Below are 26,694 nucleotides of genomic sequence, written 5' to 3' on the forward strand. Positions count from 1 at the left end.
AGGTCTCACTGGAAGCTCAGCAAAGGCTTCTTCTGGGAGAAGGGCCTGAATCAAATTCAGCCCTTACACAAGCTTGAGGGCTCTGCCAAAGAAATCAAATCTGGTTTTTTTAGCATCAGAGGCTGATGTGGTGTAGGGGTAATTGCCCACATCAGGTTGCTCTGTGGCAACTCATAGTAATTCTCTGTGTTAGAAGAAAAGTATAGCAAGAGCTTGAGAAGAACAGAAAACTACTCTCTGGTGTTGACAACTCCCTCCTGTTTTTATCACAGGTTGATCACAAATAGTAATGGTCTTTGGGTGATGCTTTCTCAGAGATAACTGATCTGAGAGTCTCTTCAGAAGAGATGGATTAGTCTTCTGTTTAGTCCTAAATAAGGCAGTGGTGAGACTGAACAGGATCGACAGTGTGAGTAAAGTCTTCACTGACCTAAGGAAGACATTACTCCTTTCAAGAGCTACTCTAGGGACTGTTCACCAAGGTGCATTGCCAGTTTTGTGTGTCTGCTCCAGTAACAGAGCTGCAGTCTCAATCTTGGAGTGAATTAACATGGGGGAAAGTTGACCTTGCCTTGAATTAGGAGTGAGTTGGTGTGATGTGAGCACTCTGGATGAATGTTCTGAGGAGTGTTCCTTTGAACAGAACAGTTTAAATATCTCCCCCCACTGAGTGCCCTTCTTATGCTGAGCTAACTGTAAGAAATTGGTTTGAGAAACTCCTAAAATCTGTCTTTGACAGGCATCACATTTTTATTTTCAAGCTGCTCAATGAGAAAACCTTTTTAAACTTGCACTCAAAAGAAAAGACAAAGTATTAACATATTTTCATTGCTACCTAACATAGATAAGGTTTTGTATTTGAGTTGCAGGATATTTGATGTCTTTTTTGATCATAAACCATGTCAGCTCTGAGTATCAGTTTGCAATTTACTGTTGCCAAGGTTTGATGCTGCTATGAAATATTCTGATATTAAATACTAACTTGATATTAATTCAAATGCTTTAACTGTTGCATTTTAAGTATTGTCATCCATTTGTGAGAAGGTGAAGTCCTCACTTCACAGTAGGGTGGGAGGAACATAAAATCAAATTATTTTAAATGTCTTTAACATGTTAATTCAGCGAGTAAATGAGTGTAGAGATTCACTTTTGCGCCTGGATCGTGGTATTTCATCTGTGCACCATAGCGCTGAACTAACAGCCTTTCTCCAAGCCTGAGCTGAGAGTGCTTTCTTTTCTTTTTTTTTCTTTTTTTTTTTCTTTTTTTAATCACTGTGTATTCAGACCTTGAGGGAAAGAATGCCTGCTGTGTCTAATTCCTCTGAGCTTCTCTTTGAACAAAGTTGCAACTAACACTTGGCCCTTTCTCTGCTGTTCTGGTGATACATCTTCGTACACCTCAATCCTTGGGCATTTTAGAAGTGAGTGTTTTGTGTCAAACATAAAGGAGTGGAGCTAGCATACACAGCCAGCTTTCCCAGTTTTGGTTATCTCTGAAAATTGTTTCTTTTTTCATAATTGCTGAGGCAAGCTGGCAGAATAATTGCTGTGTGGACTTGAATATAGATCAGTTTAAAGTCATTGGCTATCCAGAAAGTGTTTCTGCCGTGTCGGCATTTGCCTTCATTGACAGCTTGGAAAAAGAGTTTTCCTTTCTATTAATTATACCAACTACTTCATAGAAAAAAGTGACAGCATGAGATAATGCACTGCAATGGTCAATGACTACTTTGGATTAATGCACCTTCCGTTCTTTATTTAATGTGGTTTTAATTTAGGCTTTGCTGTGTTAAAGGATAAGGGGCTCTTTCACCTTCCTGGACTATCTGTACTTGGGCAGGGAGGGTTGGGGTTTTTTTGATGAGCTGGTTTCACTTGCATTGGTTTTGTTTTGATTCACAGCGTAGTCTTGCCTTTTCTCTGAACCAGAACTATCAAAATCTGGGGAAAAGAGACCTCATCCCACCATTCTACCCCCCAGTAATGTGCTGAATAAAAGGCTGTAATACAGATCCCCATCTGCTTCTCTGCTGCATTCACTCCTGGTTGTTCCTGCTTCCCCTCTTCCTACACTGTGTAATCATGGCAAGCATCTTTTGACATTTTTGACATTGGGAATTTTACATAGTAATTTTGTTGCAGTGTTGAAATCCTCTCACGTGTCAATTTTTTTAATCTGTGCAGGTCCATCTTGCTGGAGGCGTTTTGGTTTGTTGAGTTTTTTTAATGAAAATGTTTCTAATTGAGAGTAATTAAATTTCTAAAAGTATTTTTATCACTGTATTTATGGTAGCCCCACATCTTTTAAGGAAAATACATTTTAATAGGTACCTCATGCATCAGGCCTTTTCACGATTGATGTGAACAGTATGAAAGAGGAAAACAAGATTTATGCTGTCTCTTCAAAACAAAAGAGCAGAGTGCAGCTCTTTTTTAAAGCCTCTTTTTAATGGGAATTTTAAATGAAGATAAAAGATAGTCTTTCTGAATCTTCTGAAATGATGTCATTTGTCTTCTGGGAGGCTGCTTCTACTGTTTTGCTAATGTGCAGTATATTCTATCTAAACAGGAGATCTTATCTGTCAGGGTGTGAGGAGGTTGATGGAATATTATTTTTACATGTTCTGCTGTGTTCTACTAAAGGTTACAACTGATTCACTGTCTTTGTCTCTGCCTTGCTGTGAAGCAGACACGGTGGATCAGGCAGGACACTGGAATCAATGACTTTATACCTGAGGTTTTTTTTTTTTTAATGTTTCAGAGAGGTTTTTTCATTTTGCACAGCGAAATTAGGAAATGTGTTATTAACAAAGATGGCACAGAGATACATTGGCTGTTGCATTTTTTACAAGTATTGATATTTTTAATGAAATTTATGTTCAATTTCCATATGAAATAAAGGAGTTTGGGTAGTTTAACAAAGCAAAGGCATTATTTAAGGACTTAGTCTGGTGCAGGCTTATGTTATACCCTGTGTATTCAGCTCACTGTAAATGTGGGAGGTGTTACCTGTGGATATTAACCCATCAAGAATCTCCTCAAGTAAGAAGCTGATATCCAGCTAAGTAAAAAGGTGTATTAGTCCCCTTTACTCCCTCTGAGGTGGTGATACAGTGCAGGCAGCAGAATCAAGCCTTAAACTGTTATCATCATCTCTAATTGTCTGTATTGTATTCCAGTAATAATAGACTAGATTAAATGCAGTGCAGCTAATATTTGATGGTGGGGAAAACCCATCCCTTAGCACGCAGCTGGAGTATTTGGCTGGAAGCTAAATAAATCATAAATTGTATCCACCAAGGCATGTGATCTCAGTGTACTGGAGAGGAAGGGAAAGAGTTACAAAATTAATCTCTCCCAGATTAAAGCAGTGTCTCATAAAATCCCTCACCAAATCCCATAAAAGGCTTTCCCCCACAGGTGTATAATTTTTTTCTGCCCTTTTCCCCCAGTTTGAAACTGGGTGTTTCTCTCTGATGCGTTTTGGTGAAACCAGGTAAGGCTGTGCCTGATATGATGCTTTTGGGAGTGGTGTCAGGTGGAGCCATCCCAGTGCTGCCCTCCACTTGTAAACCAGCAGCTCTCCTGTAACACAGACTGTCACATTTTCAGTGCAGGTAGACACATTCCAGTTCCAATAACTGGGAGGGTTTATCTGGAGTGTCACCACAGGCACGTGTGGGGAGGAAGCAGGTAGGTGACAGGAGCCCCTGGGCTGTACCACGGTGTGTAAATGCCACATTTCTGGGAGTGCTGCAGGTCAAGGGGGGTTCAGACTGCTGGTGCCAGCCCTGATGGCCACATTTGGGGTGCAGCAGCAGGTCCTGCCTCAGCTGCAGCCCTGTGGCACAGGGCACTGGCCACTGGAGGTCGGTGCTGTTCTGCGGGAGGCAGCTGAGGGCTCACGGACCTTGGAACCGGATTTGGTGGTAATTAGGTGAGCAAAGATGTAATTTATAGTGAAAACAGCGATTGCATCGAAGTTAAATACACAGCTTTTCTTAAAGCTCTTTGGGGAAAATGGTTTTCTCTTTGCTTCCTCCAGAAATGAATAATCACTGTTACCATCTGGAAAATATTATTGTAACTTTTCCAATACCATGTCCAATTCCTGTGCTCACTTGCTGCCCTCATTCCAGTTGTACAGAGGTTGCTGTGACTCAGACACATCTTTTATGGGCCAGTCTGTCTTGCTTGTCAGAATTTAAGAAGGAAGGCAATGCCTGACTGGCACTTCTACTTCTCCATGCTGATGTAGTTTTAGCGACTGTTTTTGCATCTTTGTTCCTACACTCTAGATATACAAATCTCAATTTGTCATTGGTAGGGATCCTTTTAATACTGAGATAAATATCATTGTCACTTTGAAAGGTTTTTACCTTTAATAAGACTTATACGTGTTACTATGAACAGTGCTAGAGACATGGAATCTGTAGTTGTATGAAGTTTTACTACACTGAAAGGTTAGAAAGCTTAGAATGTTAAAGATGTCTGAAAAAATGTTTGCAAAACAAAACTGTAATTTCCTATCTACACAAATTAAAAGTGATTGATCAAGGTGTGTATATCATACTAATTTTTTTATTAAAATAAATACACTAATAAAATAAGTGTGTGATAGTTTTATATCAGCTTGACTGTCTAATGTTTAATGGCAGAGTTGCATCCTTGTAATTGGGGATATAAATATTTATCCAGAGGTATAAAAATGTCTAAAATGCTTTGTAAATTATATTATTGTATAACTTTATAGTGATAATATCTATGACACAATCACACTGCTAATACAGGAATCTAATTTAGTTGTCTAAATTAGGAAGATAATCTTCCTAGTCTGTGTGTGTAAGAAGTCAAGAAACAGGTTCCTGTTTTTTGTGGCTCCCTGGAGGAGCCAAACTGGCAGGCTGGGATTTGGCCCAAGAAAGGACTCGGCTCTTCCACAGCCCTAAGAAGGTCTGGGACATAAATCAGCTGTGAGATGAGCTGCTCCTGGGTCTGGAGAGGATGAGCAAGACTGGAATCCCCAGTCGTTAACACCTCTAGACAAAACACAAAACTAACAACGTTTGAGAACAGCTCGACTTGAATGTTCATGCCACCAGTGCCAACGCCTTGATTGCTGACTTGGAAATCTTGCTTTTACAGAATGGACTTTGATGATGAAGATGGGGAGGGGCCCAGCAAATTTTCAAGGTGAGCATTTACAAAAGAGCATTGGCCAAATCACTGACTTCTTTCAATGGGGAAAGACAGCTGTCTCATTACTGATGGTTTAAAATCAATGTAAATATGGGTGAGGAACTTGCCAGCAACTCAGCCCAGACCCTTTTTAGTTACCCTTTTTATTGGCTTCTGAAAATTAGGGCTTCTGGCAGAAATCTGCCTAATGTAGTTACTGGTTTACAAAGCTGACAGTGTGTGTGCTGCAATTTCACTCTGCAGCTATATCAAATGAGAAAACTTGTGACTGTTAGCTTATTATTTCAACTGCTGCAGATGAACTTTGGTTATTTGACATTGCTGAAGTTGTCTTTCGGCCACTGAAAGTGAAATTTCATTTCGAATTTATTTCAGATGTTAATTGCTTGTGAAGACATTTTGACAGGTCCTAGAGGTGGAATTGTTTTTAAAGTTAATGAGCTTTATATTATGTACCATTAGGTGTAACTGAATAGTAAAAATTGACAAAAAATGTTAATTAATGTGGAATATTCAAAGCTAGAAATGAACAGTAAAGCCTCACTGCCATTTTTTCACTTTTCCTTTTTTTTCTGGTCACACTGTTTGCATTTTTTCATTAGAAACCAAGCAGCTGCAGTGAAGGGTGTAGATACTCTGAGGCCTGTGGGTAACTGCTGATTATCCAAATTGTAATTGCAGCTCTGTTGCAGCAGCCATGTTGAAACACAGCTGTAGCTGTAGGGTTTAACAGGGTTATTCCAGTCAGTCCAAAGAGAAATGTGCTGAAGATACACCAGCAGCACTCCTGTTTGGTTGATGTCATTTACAGAACCAGTCTCTCGTGTTACAACTGGTGATTTGAGGGCTTAGTCATAATATTTGCTAGAAGATGCATGTTAAGGGAGCAAGATTTGTGAGGAATGGGACCTGATTTGTGCCTGCTCAAGCATCAGGGTTTCTGGGTGCTCGGATACTCATGTGTTGGTGTTTCCCTATTCTGGTTTCCCCTTTCAAAGTTTAGTGGTGAGTTGAGCCAATAATTTCATTGCTTTTAGTGGAGAGATATACTGTGCTGTGCTTAGACTCAGTTAATTTTCAGTGTCAGATCAAAACCTGATACTTAAATGCTGTATAGACCCCAGATTGTTCTGCTTTTAGACAGTACAGAAAAAACATGCAGAGACACCCAGGGCTATGTTCAGACATCCTCTTCTAGCTGCTCCCTTCTCCAGATTGCTTACATGACTTATTCCTAGCTTGTTTTGGTCAAAATGATTTAGTTATCAAAGAGTTGCTGTTTAAATGTTGAAGCTAACCCAGCTGGCTTTGACTGAAGTGCCTGAAGAGCATCTGTGCAGAGGTCAGCTGGGGGACTGGAAGGCAAAAACCAGTGGTTGGAGGCAATAACATCTTCAGCCCAGTCAAGCAGAGAGTGCTGAGTAGACAAGCCCCAGGCTGGCTGGGAGCACAGTAGTGGTGTTAGCACAGTGCTCCATGGGAGGTAACACTCTCTGCTTCTCAGGGCTCCAGCTCAGGTATCCCTGCATGACACCTCATCCTCACATGGAGCCTGTGCATGTGCTTCCCCCGTTATGTGCCCATTCCTCATCGAGTTGGTCTTTTTGCTGAAAATTGCTTGGGCTCAGTCTGTTCTCCAAGCAGAGTCAAGGGGAATAAAGTGGCGTTGTCACGTGGATGTTTTTAGGGTGCTGGTGTTGAACACAAAAGAAATACGGCTCAAGACTTGCTTAAACTTAGTCTTCACTGTTTGAATGAGGAACTTGCATAGGTGGATTACTTAAAATTAGTTTTAATTCATTTCAGACAGAAAAAAAGAAAAAGTTCGTTATTGATTTGTTAGAAGAGGAGAAACATGCTTATTTAGGCTGTATTACTTTTTTAGTTAATGCATGGGACCTTCATAGGCTGTCTGTTGTAATAGATTACATCATTTTGGAAAGGTGTAATTCTAATACAAAATCTCATTTAACTGTTCTTGAGCAGTTATAATCTTCACTTCTAGAAAAGCCATTACCTTATTCTTGTGTTTTCCAAAACATACATTTTGTGTTTTGGAACTAGCAGTTTGGTTTCAGATTAGTCTTTCCATAACTGTGCAAGCAAAATCCAATTTCAAATGATTAGTGTGTTTTTTAGAAAAGAGAAGGAGGAGCAGTGTGTAATTTTTTACTGAAATGTCACATTGCTGCCTTTGGGACAATGCTTCAGAAGCAGTGAAGCTTTAGTCCCACAGGACAAAAGCCTCATTGGTCTGGATTTCCTCCATAAAGGTGCTGCTCAAACACCACCAATACCTGGCTGGGCATCCAACTCCTGTTGCTTTGAGTAGGAATGTGGTACCTCTTTACTTCTAGGGAATTAAGCTAGTTAAAATTTCACTTTTATTTACCCAGCAGTTTCACCTGCCTTGCCTGCCTTTTGCCAGCCTCCATGACAGCCAGTACAGTGTCTGTACCCACAGAACTTTTTTCCGGAAGACTCCCTTACACAGGGCATCACCTTTCAGCCGTGTCTCTGCCCTCCCGTGTTATCTGTAGACCATCAGTGCCCTCTGCTGAATGGAGGGAGCTGTGGTTGCAAGCTGGAACAGATACATCTCATTCACTTCCAGCACAGCAATGAATATTTCATAGCCTGCTGTGGATAAAAGCTCACTGGTGTTTTCTGTACTGGTGCTGCTTGTTAAGTTTCCCAAGAAATCAGTGTATGTCAAAGTGTTTGCTTAAATCCATTGAAATGTCTTCTATTTTTTTAAATACACAAATGAAGTTTCTGAATCAGCATGGCTTGGAAGAATCATCAGACTCTGTGTTTTCTTTGCTGTAGCGTTCTCATGCCCTTGTTTTTCTTGCTGTTATTTGTAATGGTTTGCAGTTGTGAATTTTTTTGCTTTCTGCTGTGTGTTGGCTCTCATGCAATGCGTAACTCCTCTTGATTGATGCACTATCTTTTGTTTCTAGGTATGATGGTGATCAAATCACTGGTGATAAGGAAAAGTTTGCAAGGTAGGCGTGTCCTGTGGAGCTCTTCTGCTGAGAGAAAAGAGGGTGATGTTCGTGTCCAAAAAATCTCAGTACGTGTGCCTTAGCTTAGAGAGATGGTTATTTTGTTTTAGGTGGGATGAGGATCAAAGTACTTCTGACACAGAAGGGGAAGGTAGGAAAAAGGGAAGTCAAATATGGTTTGCCCTCATTTTTCTTTTTATGATGCTGTTCATACTGATCTTTTGGCTGTTTCAAAACTGCTTGAAGTCAGAAATACAAACCCTTAGTGGGTTTGGATCAGCTCCCCCCCATCCCAAAATTTAGTGTCCCTTTGTAATTCCCATATAAAAACAAAGTTAGAAATGACAGAATTAGGACATCATTCTGTACAAGTTTGTGAATGCCAGGGTTCCTGGGACACATGCTTTGGAAGGGGAGCACAGCCCCTCTTTTTTCTTTTAAGGATTTAAATTTGAACTAGTTTCAGGAAACTTTTGGGGTATTGTCTGCTTGAACATTTCCACAGCCAGTAGATAAACATGCTATTACTCTCTAGCTTTTAAGATCATAAATGGAATGGGCTGTTGGGATACTCTTTTTCTCTCAGGAGGTTTTACAGTCTCTTTGTTTAGTCTCTATAATGGCTGTTTTCAATGTCCAGAAATACTAAAATACTTGAGTGGTAGACAATGTATTATGTACTTATAAGTGTGAAATGTATGTTGAATATGTCTGTTCTTTGTCTCTCTCTCTTTTTTTCTTAACCACCGCTTCTGTGAAAATGCTGAACTTAGAGCAAGCTTTCATCATGTAAAAGTGCTTTTATCTTCCCCGTGTCCATATTTACCTGCATGTACCAGCTGGCATGTACACACTGTGCTCTGTGTACATGTGCACTGTCACACCAGTGACACACTGTCACACACTGTTCTGCTTGGTGTGTCTGTGATCCAGTTCCCCCTGTTCCCTCCTACATCTGTGCAGACCCACACAAGGGCTGGTCCTCAGCCAAGTGAAAGGAAAGGTTCACTATTACAGTGTCCTAGACAGTGACTTCAGGCAAGGCTTGGCTGTAATTTACTGAGCAGCCATGGGCTGTCATCACTGGATTTTCTGCATATCACACAGTAAGCATAGGAATAATAATTCTGCATGTAGCCCTAGCAAGTGGTGTTTGTGCAGACAGTGCCTCTTGCATGTAACACCTGTATGTGCAGGGGCAGGATACCCAAAGCAGGGCAAGCCCTTGCATTCCTGTATTTCAGGAAGCAACATACAGTTCTTTCCTGCATTTTAAAAAAAGGCTTAATTCCTAAAAATATCCGAAAAGTGTGCCAAGCCTAGCTTCTGCTTCCGTGGTCAGTCTTCATAGTAATCAGCTCCAAAGAATGTTGCAGTTTCTTTTAATGTTGTGTTATCACATCAGTCAATGCTGGTGGACTCTCCAAGTGATCACCTCTCACATCTTGTTGGATCAGCCAGCGATCCCACAAGACAATGCCATGCACAGCTCATTGAAATCAGTGGAAGATGCTGCTTTGACAACTGAAGCATCATCTACCTCTCGTGTACTTGTATTTAGCTGCCACCTGACAGGTACAGTATGAGAAGAATAAGTGCTGGGCTCTGAAGCATTCTAGGTCCATTTGGACCATTTCAGATGTATATATTGGTGTGATTCCTTAATGCTGATCAAGCCATGGTGATTTCCAGAATGGGAAAACTGAACTCTGAGATGTTTATTTCTGTAAGACTCTGGTGGGTGTCCGTTTTTGGGATTTCTCACCAAAATTTGACTCACCACCTCAGCCTTATGATTCCTCTGAAGGATGAGAACATAGCAGCCTAGCCCAACTTAGGGCAGCATCAAGTACTGTCATTGTTGCTTCCCTGCTGTGCTAAATTGTCCCTGAACATAAATTCCAGTCTATGTCTGACAAGCCAGATGTTTACTTGCTGTCTTTCGTACTCATTTTATTTATTTATTGGGATTTCTTTTTTAGTATGTGCTGTTGTCCCATATATGGTCCCAGTGCTGCAGTCTGATCCTGCAGGCATGTGGTGACTCCCTGCAGCGATGTGGGGTGTTCCAAACAGCGTTATTTGGGATCTGTGTTGTCACTGAGTGGGTTTTTTTTAATAAGCCAGTGCTGACATTTCCTGCTGACCTGATCCAGTTGTTAGTGAGAGGTTTCCTCTAAAGGACACCTTTCATAAGCAGCTGAGAGATGCATCACAGCAAATTTGGGAGCTTGACTGGAGTTGGCAGATGTTAGCTCCTCCCATATTTCTGCTTCATTTTTGTGCTTAAACCAAAGGAGATTAAACTGGTTAAGAGATTAAGGCCACAAGCCAATAAGTAGAAATACAGGTTCTTTTCACAGCTATGGGCAAATCATATTTATCTGTCTGTGGCCTGGATTTTCTGTCGGTAAACTGAGGGATAACAGTGGTTGGCTTTGTAAAGCACTTTGCTCTCCTGGGGTGCAAACGGCAAAACAAGTGCGAAGTATTTTGATTCATGGCCTCCAATTCAGATTCTTGCACCACTCACGTCTCTTTTCTGTTGCTTTGGTGTTTCTTTAAATGCTCAGGGAGAATCACAGTGAGATTGAGAGGCGCAGGAGGAATAAGATGACCCAGTACATCACGGAGCTGTCGGACATGGTGCCCACGTGCAGCGCCCTGGCTCGTAAGCCTGACAAGCTGACCATTCTGCGCATGGCTGTTTCCCACATGAAATCCATGAGGGGCACTGGGAACAAATCTACTGATGGAGCTTACAAGCCTTCCTTTCTTACAGAACAGGTAGAATTTACAAAAATGTTGGTTTTCCCTGTTTTGTTGTTTTTGGGGTTTTTTTGTTTTTGTTTTTTGTTGTTTTTTTTGGTGTTTTTTTTTGTCTTGAAAGGTGTGAGGAAATTCTGAGAGGAGTAGAGCCTTCAGCTTGATCCTTCACTGTAGTGTAGCAGTTGGTGCCAGTTACATAGCCAAGGTGTGAATAGAGACAGTTTTTTGTGAGTGGACTTGATCTTAACACTATGGCAGATCTTTGTTTTTGGAGAAGCAAATTGGCATTCTCATGATTGAGGTCTGCCTGCCTGAAAAACAAGTCACTCACTGCCCGCAGAAAGGAATTTTCACCTCCAGATCTGGGTTCTTCCCATCCTAACAAAGATTCTCTAAAATAAGTGAAAATGAGTCTGGAAATACCTGCCTGTCTCTCTGGGGATTAGAGGAAGGTTGAAAACATCATTTAGTCTTAATGCTGGACTTCCCAGCAGCTGAACTGGGCAGAGATGAGTCCCATCTGACTGTCTGAGGTACTTGCTTGGTTACATATTTGATGGAAGAAAGAAGATGCACCCAGTGAAAGAAAACGGTGTTTACTGAGCACATTGAAAATTCCTCCCACCTCCACTGTTTTCGAATTCCTATGGGTGTAATGTTCATTTTTGTGGTCTGAAGAGATTGAAGCACTTACACATGGAAGTTATGGCTGGAGGCAATACTTTCTCTTAGGTAAACAGCAGCTGCTGCTGACCCCTCAGCGCTCACAACTGCTTATTCCTGCTCTCCTGGTGTGTGTTTCTGGAGGGACTGTGCCATCCTGCTAGTGGCTTCACCCTAGTCACTTCTCATGGCAATTTTTTTTTTAATCTTGCAGAATTACAGGGTTTGTTTTCATCTTTTTTAATAATGTGAAAAACTGGTTATTTTGTCCTCGGCATAGTGTGGCCAGCTGTGCTGTGAGGTGTTTTCTTTAGTCAGTAGTTCAGGATCAATATGCTTTCTCTGTAACAAAGCAGCAGAAGCTGACAGTCTGTTAAGTGTTTCTTGAGATGAGTTATCCATTTCTTAGTAGTTGGCCAGATTTTTTTTATCCTCACCTCATGAGCAGATATCTACTTCTCACACACTCACCCTGCTGAGCTGTCTCACCTGGAATGGGACTCAGGTTGTCCAGAGCTCTGGGTCTGAGTTCCAGGTGCAGTTATCTTAGCACTGGTGGTCCCTGGAGCCACCAAAGGATGTTCAAGCTTCTTTCTAAGAATTGGGGTGGTAGTTGTCACCCTTTGCCATGAGAGGTTTTCAGGCTCTGTTAAGGAAAGGGAATATTTCTGGGTGATGCTGGGGCTTCATACTCACAGGCTGGGAAAAGAAAGCTAAAAGCAATAAAACCTTCTTGTGTAGTGGCTACTAATGAAAGAAGAGGCTGGGGATTCTTTCCTCATTCCCATTACACTTTCTGCCTTTTATCCAGTGACTGTTTAATTCACAAACAGATCTCATCTCAGCAGGGCCAGGGGGAACCAAACTAGAAAGTCTTATTGGTTTCTTTCCAATTAAATTATTCAGAACGTTTAATTAAGGGATGAGTTTGCCATGAGTTAGAGCTGTTCATTTCCTCTGTTTGTACTCTGAAATAGCTTTTTATTTTTTAATGTTAGATGCCTATCACAGAATGTGCAGTGAGTATTAGTTGTTTATTTTCCTAAAGTGCATGGAAATCACCAGATAAAAGGCAATAACGGAAAATAAAATGTTGTTTGTTATTGAGATGGGCCAATTTATTCCTTGCTGCAAGTTTGGTTGTGTGTTACATCAGTGAAAATCTCTGTCTAGGTTTGGATCAGCCACTAAGATCACAAGAAAACAATATTCTCTGACAGTGACAGACACTGTATTTAATTCCCTTTCCTTGCTGACGTTCTAATCAAATCCTTTCTTTGGAAGGAGCTGAAGCACCTTATCCTGGAGGCTGCAGATGGGTTCCTGTTTGTAGTTGCAGCTGAGACGGGAAGAGTGATCTATGTCTCAGACTCTGTGACTCCTGTCCTGAACCAGCCCCAGTCTGAATGGTTTGGCAGCACTTTGTACGAGCAGGTTCATCCAGACGACGTGGAGAAGCTGCGAGAGCAACTGTGTACATCTGAAAACTCTATGACAGGTCAGATATGTCTGATGTATGGTTCTGTGTGTTCAGGATCCCTGGAGAGCTCTTCCTGACATTCAGAATGCATGGTGTAAAAATCTGCTTAAAATGAAACTCAGCAAGATTAAACTGTGTTTTCTTGCAGGCAGTACATTAATATAAATCTTCTTTTGAATGACTACATTTTGCTTCCTATTCATTTGACTTCAGTCAAACCACCTTCATGTAGTTCTGCTTTCAGATTCTGGTTTGGAATCTGGACTGTTCTCAGGCTTGATCTGGAAATTTAGATTGTTTTCATTTCATCCTCAATGAACTTGTGACTTCTTTACAAGTATGTGTTTCTTTAGGGCAGTGTTTAATTTTAAGTCAAAAATTGTACTTTAGACTTTTCTGTTTTCATACAAGTTCCTTGTGGTTTGCTAGTTGGAATCTTGAGGGGAAAAATCCAGTGTTTGGCAACTGAAAATATACTGGATTTTAATCATGAGGCTCCTGTGCAGTAGTGTGAGTTACCTGTAAGTTGATTCCCTATCATGTTGCACATAAAACTAAACCATATTCATATCTCCTCTACAGCTCTGGCTTTTACAGTTTTTCATGCTCAAAGCTGCCAATAGGAAACTGCCTTGTCTTTAATAGGATATGTGTGTTAGAGCTGTGAGAATTAGCTAAATCCTGTTGTAACTCAAACTTGGAAAGGAGGACACTTAACTTCTCTTTTTATTCTTAACATATTAGGTTTATAGCTGAAGGAGATGATGTAGGGGGTAATATTCAAAAAAAGCCCTGATCCTCGCAAAAATCACGATTTCTCTTTGCTTTAGTAGTTAAGATTTCTGACCTGGTTTGCTTTAAGTTTTGTTGTGTTTCATAACTCAAAGGACAATGATCCAGTTTTGAGTGAACCTGCACACTGTTTACAGCTTCCATGTCAAAACAGTGCCAAATTCATGATTTCCTGTGGTTTGAATGTGATGTGGTTTTGGCAGAGCTTTCATGTATTCAAATTGGAAGCTCAAAGCAAAATTCTGTGGTGAAAATCCAGATGGATAGAAACCAAGTGAACAGTTAGGGGAACCTGTGCAGGGCAAAACAGCTGAGTTTCATACCACGAGACTTGCAAAAGAGCACACAACCTCTGTTTTTATTATGTAGCCTGTAATACATTTTAACATAGGGACCTTCTTGTCCAAGAAGCAATTACTCCAGAGCCTCAGTGAACAGTCATGTTTTGACTACCCAAAAGTGCTCAGTTATGGGACTTAACCTGCTCAAACTAGAGCTGGACTAGACAAATGCAGAGCACTTCTGAAAATCCAACTCTGTTTTTTTTCCAGCCTTAGCTGTGGGCTTTTCTTCTGCACGGAATTGATCTGTAGCCAATGGAAAGAGAAGTTCAATAGTATTTATAGGGCTAAATCTTTTCCCTGCCTGAATCTTTTGGAGTAGTCAGATTGACACAGAAGGCCTGTAAATCTGGTGCACATGGACAGCTGAACATTTTCCCAGCATGAGGATAGCAGGGTCGCCTGCTCAGCTTTATAAGTCCTTTTGTTTTAAAGGTGTGGCTGGTAAAGTACAGTAATGTTGTGTACAAGTGGTTCTGACAGTTTGTGGAGCATATAGATAACCAGAAAGTTCTAGATTTATTATTTTAAACTTTGGTTTCCTTGGCTCCACAAGGTACCATTAAATAAGAGAAGCAGTCTTCTATAAGGACTGTCAGTCCAGCCTCAATTTTTTTATAAGCAGGGAGCAGCAGCAGGACTTCAGCAGCATCACTCTTGCTCCTTTGAGATACTTTTCTAGGAGAAAGATGCTTCTAGAGTCCATTCAGCCAGGTACACTTCCCTTGCTGTAACACATGCCATATTGAGAGCAGCAGCTTTGTAACAAGTACTGAATGAAATCCTGCAGTGACCTGAAATAATGTGTGTCTTAGTGACATTTTAAAAGATGTCAAGGAGGCAAATGCATTTCCTCTAATTTGGTGTTTATTAAACCAAGTTTTCCTTGGCTTTCCAAAAGCATGTTTCATGCAGAACAAAGGGCAATGTCCAGCTTGAAAGTGATGGAAACCACAAGCCAGTCAGCTGCATCTGAAATATTTTTTGGTCAAAGTGAATTTCACTTCAGGCAGTAGGAACATCCTCATCTTTTAGTGGCGTCTGGCTGTTGAGCAGAGGATCTGCTTGGGGAAGAGATTTCAAGTGAAAGTGTAACAGTGTGTTACAATTTTCAATTTTGCTCTCTTCCTCATTTTCTTAGGCTCCATTTTCTCAATGCTATAACCTTCCCCTTCAGCCCTTGAGCTGGGAAATCAGTGACAGCATTTTGACCAAGGAGAAACTTCACTTGCCCTGCAGCAGATCTGAGCATCGTCCTTTGGTTGTAATTGTCTTGTTACAAGTGCTGATCATTAGTGTAGTATTGCTGGGATTTTCCCAGCACCTCTTAGCAGTCTTGCTACCCAGAGATGCTGCTCCAGACCCTGAGAACTTGGGAGGCTGCCACTGCCAATGGGGAGGGACAGAGAACAAGCCAGTGGAGGAAGCAGGCTCCCGCTCACATTTCTGCCCCCAGGAGTAAGGCTGGGACTGGGGCTCTGCTCACATGAGCATTTCTTTGGCAGTCACACAGCTTATGCAATCCTCACCTCATTTCACCCTCTCCTCCTCTGGCATTTCTGTGGTACTACATATGAGTCACATCAAGGGGTTGACCTGCTGAAAGCTAAACTGAGCTAAACCCCCTTGGTTTTGGTAGAGACAACTCTTTGGCCCACCTTATCATGGGGTTTCTCAAACTCTTCTGAGTGCCAACACCAAGAAGGAGCAGGAAGTGAGTAGTTAGGAGGAGACAGGACCTCAGGAGCTGTAAAATGTATGTCAAATTGAAGTGCCTGTTAGCCATGCCTCAACCATGTGATGTGTTTGGGGAGTTAATTGCTTGCTCTTCCTTGAAATCTTAGGATATGGGGAAGGCTGGATAGTTTCTATTTAATTTTGTGTCCTTGGAGATTTTATTCCCTGGAAATAGAACAATTGTCTGCTTGTTTATTGTGCATTAATTGCTAACACATTGTAGCAACAGGAAAGCTGAACTGTGAAGGGTAGGAATGGTTAGAAATGATCTAGAAAAGAGCAGCTGAGCCCTGATGATGGCAAAAAATTGAGCACCCAAGAATTCTTCATGTGCGTCATGTGCATGATTAATCAGAATGGAGCAGATATTCAGAGTGATAATTCATTTTCCCTCTTTGTTCTTGAAAATCTGCAGATGTCAAAGTAAATCACTTCAAATATGGATGAAGATCAGATGCCACGGGAGAATCCATTAGCAAAGACTTCTTTGTGCTTAGGGTGCACTGGTGGAACTGGGTGGATGTTGGGTTCAGGTGCAAGGCTCAGTCCCAGTGCAAGTGAGAGCCTCTCCGCTGCAGGCAGCAAATCTCTAATGGCACAGGGAACAGACAGACCTTAGACTGAACTGCAGAGGAAAACCACTTTCAAAGAATTCCTCTGCTGCATTAACTTTCAAAAAAATGACTGAGCAAGAATTGTAGTAGACTGTCCTGTTAAAATACAGTGCTCCAGAGCATTTTGCAAGACTGATTTCTACAAATCTAACTCTCCATAAGCAGTTCATGAAAGAATAGAGTGATGAATACAGACACCTCTGTATGGTTGCCTGGAAATACTCCCAGTGATTCCATGATGTGTCTGAGATGTGCCTGTCAGGGCTGTAAGATCCCTGTTCCTGCACTCAGCATCTCCAGTGGTGCAAATGGGAAACCCCCAGGTTTGTTATCTTCAATCCTGGGCTGTAGAAATCAGCTATAACATCTCCCTTCAGCCTCCCCCTCTGTGCTCAGGCGAGGCAGGGAGCAGCATATGCCATCCCACCCGTGCCACAAAGGCTCCTCAGGACAGTTGGGTTCCCCAGGAGTCCTTCCACTCTGTTCCAGCTGCACAGTTAAGGGGTGCTGAAAGTGCAGGGCAGTGACTGCAAGAAAATGATGAGAACCAGAACCTCTACAGCTTTCATTTTCAAGTGATTTAAAAATGACTAAGTCACTTCACTTGCTAGTTGACAAAGATTAGTTGAGGTTACTTCTGGACAGAACTTGTATGCCAAGTTTAGTCTTGGCATGATCTTTTATTGCCATATTTTCTAAGTGTGACAAAGTAGAACTTTATGATGGAAACGGTGACTGACCACAGCAAAAGTTGAGCTGATAGGTGTCCCTTGAGAAGAAAAGAGCATTGTGTGACAATTTTCTGTGGTTTATGTATATTGTGGAAGCATCACTCCATGTCATACAAGCACAGATTTGGACTGAGGAACCTGTCTCCCAGAACCTTCTAACAATGTGTTGTCTTGCAGTGATCATTTCAGCTTCGGCAGTTTTCTATCCAGCTGCAAACCCTTGTTACCAAGCGATTTGTAGACACAGCCACAAAATCCAGATGTTGTAGATAGAGTCAAATAGTAAAAAGGAGGAAACTGGTGTTCAGCTCAAAAGAGGGAAGTGCCAGAGACCAGGGGCTCGCCAGTGGAGAAGCAGAGTCAGGCATTCCACAGCACTAACAGATGAGAAATAACCATGTGAAGGGAACAATTAGGGGTAGTTTTTCTCCTCAGCACATAATCTTCCTGAAAATCAGCACAGGATTTTTTGTGCTGTGAGCTGCCTTATACTGCCATGTCTGTTTTCCAGCTCTGATTTCTGCATGATCTTTCTTAGAAGGGAGGGGGTGGTTCTCATATTGACAACCAGCCAAGTGAATGCAAATGTTTTGAACTCTGACTTTCCATGAGTTATTTAGAGCTCCAGCTGATACAGGCAAGAGTTGGATGGGACTCCTATTTGGCTTCTCATATAAAATTCTCCAAAGAAATTCAAAGACTGAGTTGAGGCATGACTAGAAACACGGTCCTGGCAAATACAATCGTGTTCTGCCTTAAACGTCATCATCAGTGATAGTAAAACTCATGTCTAATGGAAAAGTAATATATTAGCAAAACAAGGTATGGGTTGAGTTCTGCACTCTATTGGCAAACCACTGTATTAGTTTCCCCACATCCACTTAAAAATTAAAACTGCCTATTTATTTAAAAAAGGATAAAAAAATCTTTTGCAGGTATTTGTGCCAAAAGTTCCATACCAAAAATATATTGTCAGAAGGTCTATCTTTCTCCTGTCTTTTGTAGACATTAAGATACTTGTCAAAGATCGATACTTTTCTTCTCAGAGCTCTTAAAACTCCTTGGGAAAAAAAAAAGAAGAGAAATAAAAGAATCCCTTTTTTCAGAGAAGTGTATTTTTGCTGAGACAGTTGACTAAACAAGAAGCTGTCATAGAGCTCCTTTGGGACTTTGTTCTGTAGCCTTTGGTTCTGAAGAGCACATTTGTTGGAGGTTTATGCATCAGAAAGGTACTCTGCGTGTGAAGGGCTGTTTCAACTGACAGCACTTGATTTCTTTATTTATTTTTTTTTTACTTCTGTCTGTGAGCTCTTTTAAGTACATGAACCCTAAAGAACCATCTGTCTCTGAAACGTGCCCAGCCCTGCAGATTAGGAAGTCAGAGAACAGAGAATTAAAACCAGATCCCCACATTTTTGATTTTAACATCTTTGTACAGGATGACTGACCCAGTAAGACTGTTGCCTCTGGGCAGGTGGGGAATGAGTTGTATAATATTTTGTTTGTAGAGAGTTAATAGCTATTTATGCTTTTTATCCCAGGATAAAACAGAGGTTTTCACTGAATGTCCATGAAGCATCACAGCTTATAGAGTGAAGACAATCAGGCACCCAGTAAACAACACACAGCAGAGCTGGTGGGGTGGGGAGGAGAGAAACTTTCCATAGACATGATATGTCCCAAATTCTTTTATGTCTCTGCAGAACTGTCCAAGCCTTGACTCAATTTTTTACGGGATTTTCCACCCACCCACACATACCCACACAGCCCCCACTTTACTCCTTGGAGGGCTGGAGGCTGGAGACAGCTGTGTCAGGATTATTGTACCTGCAATGGAAGGTAACAGAGAGATTTCTGAAAATAGATGTTTTGACACTGTGATTGCCCTGAGAAAAAAGGAACAATTCTGGAAACATACTGCCATGTATAGAATGCATATGAGTGATTGATGTGAACAGCATATTTCAGGTTCCAGTCTGTTTTTACTGTAGAAAAAGCCCATTTTGGCAAGGCATCTTTTTGTCTTTTGGGTGTGAAATCTGGAAAGAGATTTGCCTTGTTGTTGACAACCACCAAATCATCATGTGATACCTGTTTTTCAGTAGAGTTATGTGGTCCCACTGGCATTGTGGAGAGTGAAGAGGATGTTTCAGATGTGAGACTTTCCATCCAGACCAGCCCATGGCTGCGCCGTTGTTCCAGAGAAAAAGACCTGCCTGCATTTTTGTGAACTACTTGTTCTCATGGCAGGAGGATCACAGTGCCAGCCAGAGATGCCTTTAGAACTTGGGCAGTGCCAACCATAGGAATTTGTGGATTTTCAGCTTTAGTCTGTTTAGCCTGCAGGACTTTTACATGCAGAGTGGAGGAAATGAATGTCCTGCTCCTTCCATACCCATTGTGTTTGCAAGTAAATGAATTAGTGCAGAAACAAGCAACCTGTGGCTGTAGGGCATCCTAGAGTGCCATTCCTGCCCTTTGACACACTAGACAGTAACACAGAAATAAGAAAAAACACAGTCTGTGCTCAAAAAATTGGTACTTTTAAATTCTGATATTTTAAATGTATGGTACATTTAATCTCTCAAACATTCCAAGAGAATTTTGTTTTCCTTTGGTCTGGGGGGGAAAAAAATCCAAAATACTGGGAGAAGCCAACTATGTGTAAAGCAGTTCAAAAGCAACTCCTACACAAACACAGTGACCCAGTGGTCTCCCTGCTGCTGACACATTCCATTTGGGTGGATAGTACTGGAGGGAAAAGCAGTGATAATACAGTGCATTTTTTAAAAATTACTTTGGTAATTATAATGGTGGTTTAAAGAGGTCAGTACCAAAACCAAGGAAACAGCTTTAGCCTAGTACTCCTGAGACAAACTTACTACACCTGATTAGCATTAGGGAATGCTTTTAGGGTGAATTTTCAGGTGTTTGGACATGCTCATGCGAGTGGGTTTTGTGGTTGCTGTTTCTATTCAGTTTTCACCTTGAGTTTCCCACTGGGAAGCTGCTGCATTCTTGGGTCTGTTATCACAGATGTTGGACTGGATCACTTTCACTTGCTGGGTTTCAAGGGTGGTGGGTACTTCTTTAATGTTCAATATTTGTTCAGCCTCCTCTGTTTTGTTAAACACGATGAGATGTATGGAGTTAGTGGGGTTTTCTCCTCTTTCAAAAATACTTATTTGTCTTACAAATACCTGAACAACTTCTTTGGTTAACACATTGGCAATAAAACAGTCCAAGTGTGCCGGGAGGGTTTTGGCACTGGCAAACTGGTGACCCTCTCAGGTGCTTCAGTGCTTTGATGGCAGCAGATGCTGGGAGAATGCAGCCTTAACATCTGCCTTGTGGAGCAGGAGCTTTGAATGTTGTGTTGCCTCAGTGAAGTCAATACAAGGCACTAAAACATTTTATTATTGGTGATGAGTTGCAGTAGCAGCCTGGGGAGGCGTGGGGAGGAGGGATGCCTTGTGTGCAGTAATATTCCACCCATAATTGATTTATCCCGTGCTGCTGTCATCTCTCCATCCTTAGTTGAGGCTCAGCCCTGTGGCAGCAGGGACAGCACTTCTTGGTCTTTGATCCTTCCCTGGCCCCCCAGCAGTTTGCTGAGACCACAGCTCCCACTTGCTCCTCTCTGATGCCCTGCTCAGGGCTGTGTGGAGGGAAAAGCCTCCCTTTGGCAGCTCACAACCAGAGTGGGAGCACAGCCCATAGGCAGTGTTCTTTGGTTTGATCTGTTTTATTGCAGTCCCTGGGATGTGAACTTACATCTTCAAACATGCTTCTTTCTGTTTTCGTAGTGTGGAGACTTTTGCATGTGATTTTTAAGTGTTTCAGAAAGAGAATTAAAACCTATAATGGATGTTTTGCCTGACACATGTTATTTGAATTGAACTGAAGAAGTAGCCTGTAAAAACAGCCAGACAGTATCCTTCAGCCTTTTTCTCCTCCCTCTCTTTCCCTTCTCATGCGTTTAAATTTAATTTTGTCCACAGCAAAGTATCTTACAAGGTCATCTTGTGGTCATTTTTTCCTCTAATGAACTATTCCATGGTGTGTCACCACAGCCACATTTCAGAACCAGACAATACTAGTATTTACTAACAAAGCATAAATCCCAATTACTTGAGTTTGATAATGAAATACAAATAATATAAAATGCCAGGAGCTGAAGGTTTTTTGGCAGAAGGACTTTTCAGTGAAGCTTCTTGCTGAGCATCCAAGTGAAACAAATAGGTTGTTTAGAAGCTACTTACAACCTTTATGTATTGATTTATTATGCAGCTGCAATGGTAAAAGAATAAATTACGTATTCCAGTGTTATTTTGGATAGTTGTTCTATCCTGGGAGCATCTCCTGGTGTGCTTTGGAGTTTCTGGGGTTTCCATCACTTTTTCTGGAAAGTCCAACTGTCTTTTGAGGAGCTGTTTGTACCTTGGGTCACTGGCAGGTGTTACTGTGATAGTTTTCTCCAGTTCAGTCTTTCCTTCAGGCACATCTGATATTTGTGACTACAGAAAGGTAGAAGAAGGGCTACCCCAACTGCCCAAATCATGGAGCCATGGACTTATTGTAGGTACTTGTTTGGAAATGAAAACACCTGCAGAGATCACAGATAGACGCTGTGTATTTATGTCTACAGAGAGCTTACACATCTGTTTGGGCTTCAGTAAGCTATTTTAATTACTCTGAATGTGCCCCATACTTACAGTAACCATTCTTAGAGTTCAAAATACATTTTGCTAAAATGTTTTATGGGCTGATTTTTTTAGCCTTTTTTTTTGGTGTTATTAACTTTCAGCATATGCTTTGAATTATTTGCTCCAGTTTCAAGTCCAGTTTTTCCAGGTCCATCAGCAGAGACTTGCATGTGATCTGTAATGCTACCCCTTCACATAGTCCCTTAAAATTGACTGAATAGCAAGGCTCAAAAGCTCACATAGTTTCCTTTTATAATTTAATTAAAATGATGCATATTTGCCCAACACTGTGGAGAAGGACATGATGCAGACTGGTTAGTCAAACATGAAGGCAGGCACAGCAGGGACCTTTTGGCCTCGTGAGCTTTTATAATAACAAGTTGCATTAAGCAAACAACTGTGTAACATGAAGGGTTTCTTATTGAAAAACAAGAGGGGGTGAGAAGGCTTTTCAATTTCCCCCTTGTGGGTCAGTGTCTCCAGTTGGTAAGTAGAGAACAGACAGATTTTAAAAATAGGTGCATTTCAATTGCATTACTTCTCTTAATTTTTTTTTGACTTTGCTGTTGATTGGATCAACTCTTCATTCTATTGTAGGAATGTCATAACTTGACTCTAATGCTTATACAACGCCTTTTGCAATTAGATGATGTAAACCTTAACATATTTAGAGAGGTTCAAGTAATCCCCCTGAGAAGCAAGGCTAGTGAGGAGAGTGAGCTTTGATGGTTTATATTTATAATCATAGAATAGTTTTGCTTGGAAAGGACCTGAAAGATCATCTCATTCCACACTCCCCCTGCCGTGAGCAGGGACACCTTCCACTAGACCAAGTTTCTCAGAGCTCCATCCAACCTGGCCTTGAGCACTCCCAGGGAAGGGGCATTCACAGCTTCCCTGGGCAACCTGTGCCAGGGCCTCACCACCCTCAGAGTGAAGAATTTCTTTCTAATCTAAACCTGCCCTTCTTCAGCCTAAGGCCATTTGTCCTTGTCCTTTTACTCCGTGCCCTTGTAAAAAATCTCTCTCCATCTGTCTTGGAAGCTCCCTTCAGGAACGGGCTCTAAGGTCACCCCAGAGCCTTCTCTTCTGCAGGCTGAACAAGCTGCAGAAGCTTTCCCAGCCTGTCTCTGTTGCAAAGATGCTCGTGCCCTCTGAGCACCTTTGTTTCAGGTTTTATGCTGATATATCCAGAGACTACCACTGCATATAAATAGGACACTCAGCCTGTAGTCTTCTCCTGGAAGCATAAATTTAAGCTGATTGTGCCCTGTTAAGCATATAGGTGTCATGAGATTTAAATGGACTTGCTGAGAATCACTGTGCATTGTATTATTGAGTATTTTTATCTACAGCTACAGCATGTTGAGAACTCTTGTTAGTCATGTGAGCTTGGACCCTCTTTTGGCTGCACCTCTGCTGCTGATTGACTGCAGGCAGGAGAAATCATTCCTTTGGGCTCAGTGTCCTCACCTTTAAAATAACAATAAAGGTATAGAAGTCCTCTGGAAGTTGCTTTTGATGTCTGCTAACAGCAAATACATGCTCCAAGCCAGTTATTTAGTTTGTATGTCAATACATTTATTTATAATGTAGTGGTGTGTGCAGTGGGGCAGGGCTATGGGGTTGCTTCCTGCTGCAGGCTAAGACAAGCATGTGAGGTCAGGGGAGCCCCAGCCTGGGAGATCTAAAGCAGTCTCATAACGTTTGGGTGGAAGGCTGTGCCAGCTTTGGGGCAAGAGCCAAAGAGCAAGAGCAACTGCATTTTATCCCTGCCATCCCATGAGTTTCTTGGTTGGTATGTGTGCAGGATAATCACAGCTGGGAAATCCTGTGTGGTCCCTGGTGTTGTTCCAGGCTGTGTGAGCTGACTGATTTTACAGTTCTACTGTATTTTCAAGGGGTATTTGTATACCAGTGTCCCCTTGGCTTCGTTCTTGTGGAGAATTTGCCAGGCACACAATCCTGTATGGCAGAGGAGAGGTGTAAGTGTTGTGCTGCTGTACAGCAGGCTGGTAGGGTGCAATCCATGGGGGCAGGTCCCATCCTCTGTAGAGTCAGGCCAGCTGGGAGGCAAGAGTGGGAAGTATATGTGGAGAGACCTTATTTCCACCTGCAAGTGCTTCTGGGTCTTGAAACTTCTAAAAGAATCATGATTTTAATATGATGGAAGACTTAGATTGCATCAACCATCTCCATATGAAAGGAACATGTCCATTTTTGTCATTGCCCCCCGCCTCACCCCTGCCATGTCCTCGGTTTCCCCTAAGCCAGGGATGGAAGTGATGATTCTGGTCCATGAAGGCTGTGGTACCAGTAAGGGATGACCTGTGCTACCAGACACCTTCCAGACAGAACCAGGGGCTCCTGCACCACAGGGGAGACAGTCTGGAGAACAGACCATTCACTTTCTGACAGATAGGAAGGAGGAATGTTACAGTAAACAGCAGCTCGGTGGGTATTGCCCTGTGAACTGTGCTGTAACCCTGATGTGAGTAGAGAGGCAGGCTGTAAAAATCAGCACTGGCTCTGGGTGCACAGGGGGACTGATGCCGGTCTCATGGTTCTGTCCTTAGTTTGTAATTTCAAGTTAGGATGGTCTTAAGTTCAACTGTGTTTTGAGGCTTGATGCTGTTCCCATTGCTCATGTGTTTGTTTTCCTGTCGATGAGGGGGCAGAGGGATGCACTTTTTGTCAGTACAGTTTTATTAGGATGGTGGTGTTTGGTGTGTGCACTGATATGGGTATCTGCATGGTAGGTGAGTCTTTGCTTTTATGAACCTTGCTTTTGTGTAAATAATAAACCCCAGAATTCTAAAAAAAGGCTGCCCATGTTTTAGGGTTTTTCTTAAATTTGTATATAGATCTATTTGTATATTGCAGACTTCTTCTGGCTTATGTAAATGTGAGTTCCTGGAAGGAGAGTCTTCCAATACTGTGTTTGCAAGGCAGTTGTGATTATTAATGTTCTGTAATTTTTTTTATATTGGAATCCACAGGGTGGATGTATATTTATTACACTTAATAGAGCTTAAAGCACTTGCTGAGCTGCACTAAACACAAGATAAAATTGTATCCCTTACAGTTGTGAGGTGTACATTGTAAACCTTTTTGATTTTGGTTTAATCATTGAATTAATGGAGAATAATTGCTCTGGCATAAGCTTATCAAGAATAATTTAATATAAATTGATCAAATTTAGGCTATTTAGTCTTATTGGAGAGATTTTGTTTATGCATTTGTAATGCATCTGTTGTTTTGAAGAGGAACTCTGTCAGCTGAGCACTTCAGTGTAAAGCTGAATGCCCAGCTGTAGTGAGTCCATGTGTGTAAACTGATAAATGGCAGTTCCAAAAAGAGTTTCACCTTATTTTCTTCAACTTGACTGTTTATCCCAAACAGTGACCTGGATCTTGATGCTCTACAAACTGTAGAACACTCAAAGATTTTTAATGGATCTTTTCTGCTAATTTCTAAAGACTTAATGTACTAATACAGAACATTACCAAGAAATCCTTTGTTCTCTGACCTTTTAGCCTGAGGGTGAGCTTACATTTGGAGCTGTGTTCAGCAGCAACAGTACCTTGACCATCACTTTGTTTTTATTTTTAATTATTTCCTCTTGTTTTCCTCCATCCTGGTCTTGCTTTTTCCGGCTTTATAGTGAGATAAAGATGGTTTTAGTTTTCATAAGGATTTTTGGGTGCAGTATTCCTGTTTTCTGTTTGTCTTCCTTGAGCAGCCTGTGGAGTATTTTTGATGAGCACAAAGTCATCTTTTGTTATCTTGTCCAAACCAAACTTAGTTTACCCTTTATTTTATTTTGCCTGGAAAGAAATACATGGACAATCAGTGGCTGAGAATAATTATGAAATATCTAGCTTTGTAAGACAAGACATTATCATCTAAAAGGTGAAACTTATTGGGTTGCTGAAGGTATTGAAGGTATTGAAGTCAAGGTGAGAGTCCATATATTAATTCAGACTGTTTCCCTGTCGGGTCCATAATTCTGTGCAAGACAGGAGTCCATCTACTGATGAGTTAGAGGGAAATGGAAAATTGTATCATGTACTTTGCCAACAATATTTTTGTGCACATGAGGCCAAACCAAATTTCTTCTGAGATCTGTGAGCTGGATTTTTCCATGCTGCAGAGTGGATGTGGGCACTGTATGGTTGTTTTAGACCAAACGATCTCAACTTGAGCTGAAATTTAAGAATTCCCTTATGTAACAACCCTTCTTTCTAGCTACAGACTGCAGCATTCTTAGGAACTGGGAATCTGGCAGAGAAAGCATTTGTGGTAGAGTTAGGTGTTGAAGTTTATGGAGTTTTGAAAAGAAAAAAAAAAAAAAAACCCACCAAAAATAATCTCCCCAAACCCCCAAAATAACCCTGAAAAGGTAAACAGAGCAGACTGTGTTTGATTACCAGGCTATAAGCCTTAGCATGCAGTGCATAAACACGGAGGAACATTTTCTGACAGGCCGGTGTTATTGTGTGCAAGTGGATTTGAGCCAAATTCCCAGATTTGAAACCCCATGAACTTCAGTGGGCCCAGGCCAGTCCTTGGCTTAGGTTCACCTCAAAGCATTGCAAGCACAGAATACAAGTTTGAACATTCTCAGTAGCAACTGGAGATCCCAAGGGGAAGG

At 41.5% G+C, this 26,694-nt stretch overlaps 1 protein-coding gene across 2 annotated transcripts in view; it reads left to right on the forward strand.

Annotated features, from left to right (window-relative positions):
• The window catches only part of ARNT2 (aryl hydrocarbon receptor nuclear translocator 2), a 93,811-nt gene that overhangs the window by 25,300 nt on the left and 41,817 nt on the right, over positions 1–26,694 (forward strand). Inside the window, exons 3-6 of one of the 2 annotated variants that reach the window (XM_066328331.1) lie at positions 5,146–5,193; positions 8,163–8,207; positions 10,781–10,994; positions 12,924–13,137. In XM_066328331.1, coding sequence (XP_066184428.1) covers positions 5,146–5,193; positions 8,163–8,207; positions 10,781–10,994; positions 12,924–13,137 — 521 coding nt within the window. The remainder of the gene's footprint in view (positions 1–5,145; positions 5,194–8,162; positions 8,208–10,780; positions 10,995–12,923; positions 13,138–26,694) is intronic. The other variant, XM_066328332.1, reaches the window with a different exon arrangement.

Source organism: Sylvia atricapilla, chromosome 13, assembly GCF_009819655.1.
Source record: "Sylvia atricapilla isolate bSylAtr1 chromosome 13, bSylAtr1.pri, whole genome shotgun sequence".
Taxonomy (NCBI): domain Eukaryota; kingdom Metazoa; phylum Chordata; class Aves; order Passeriformes; family Sylviidae; genus Sylvia; species Sylvia atricapilla.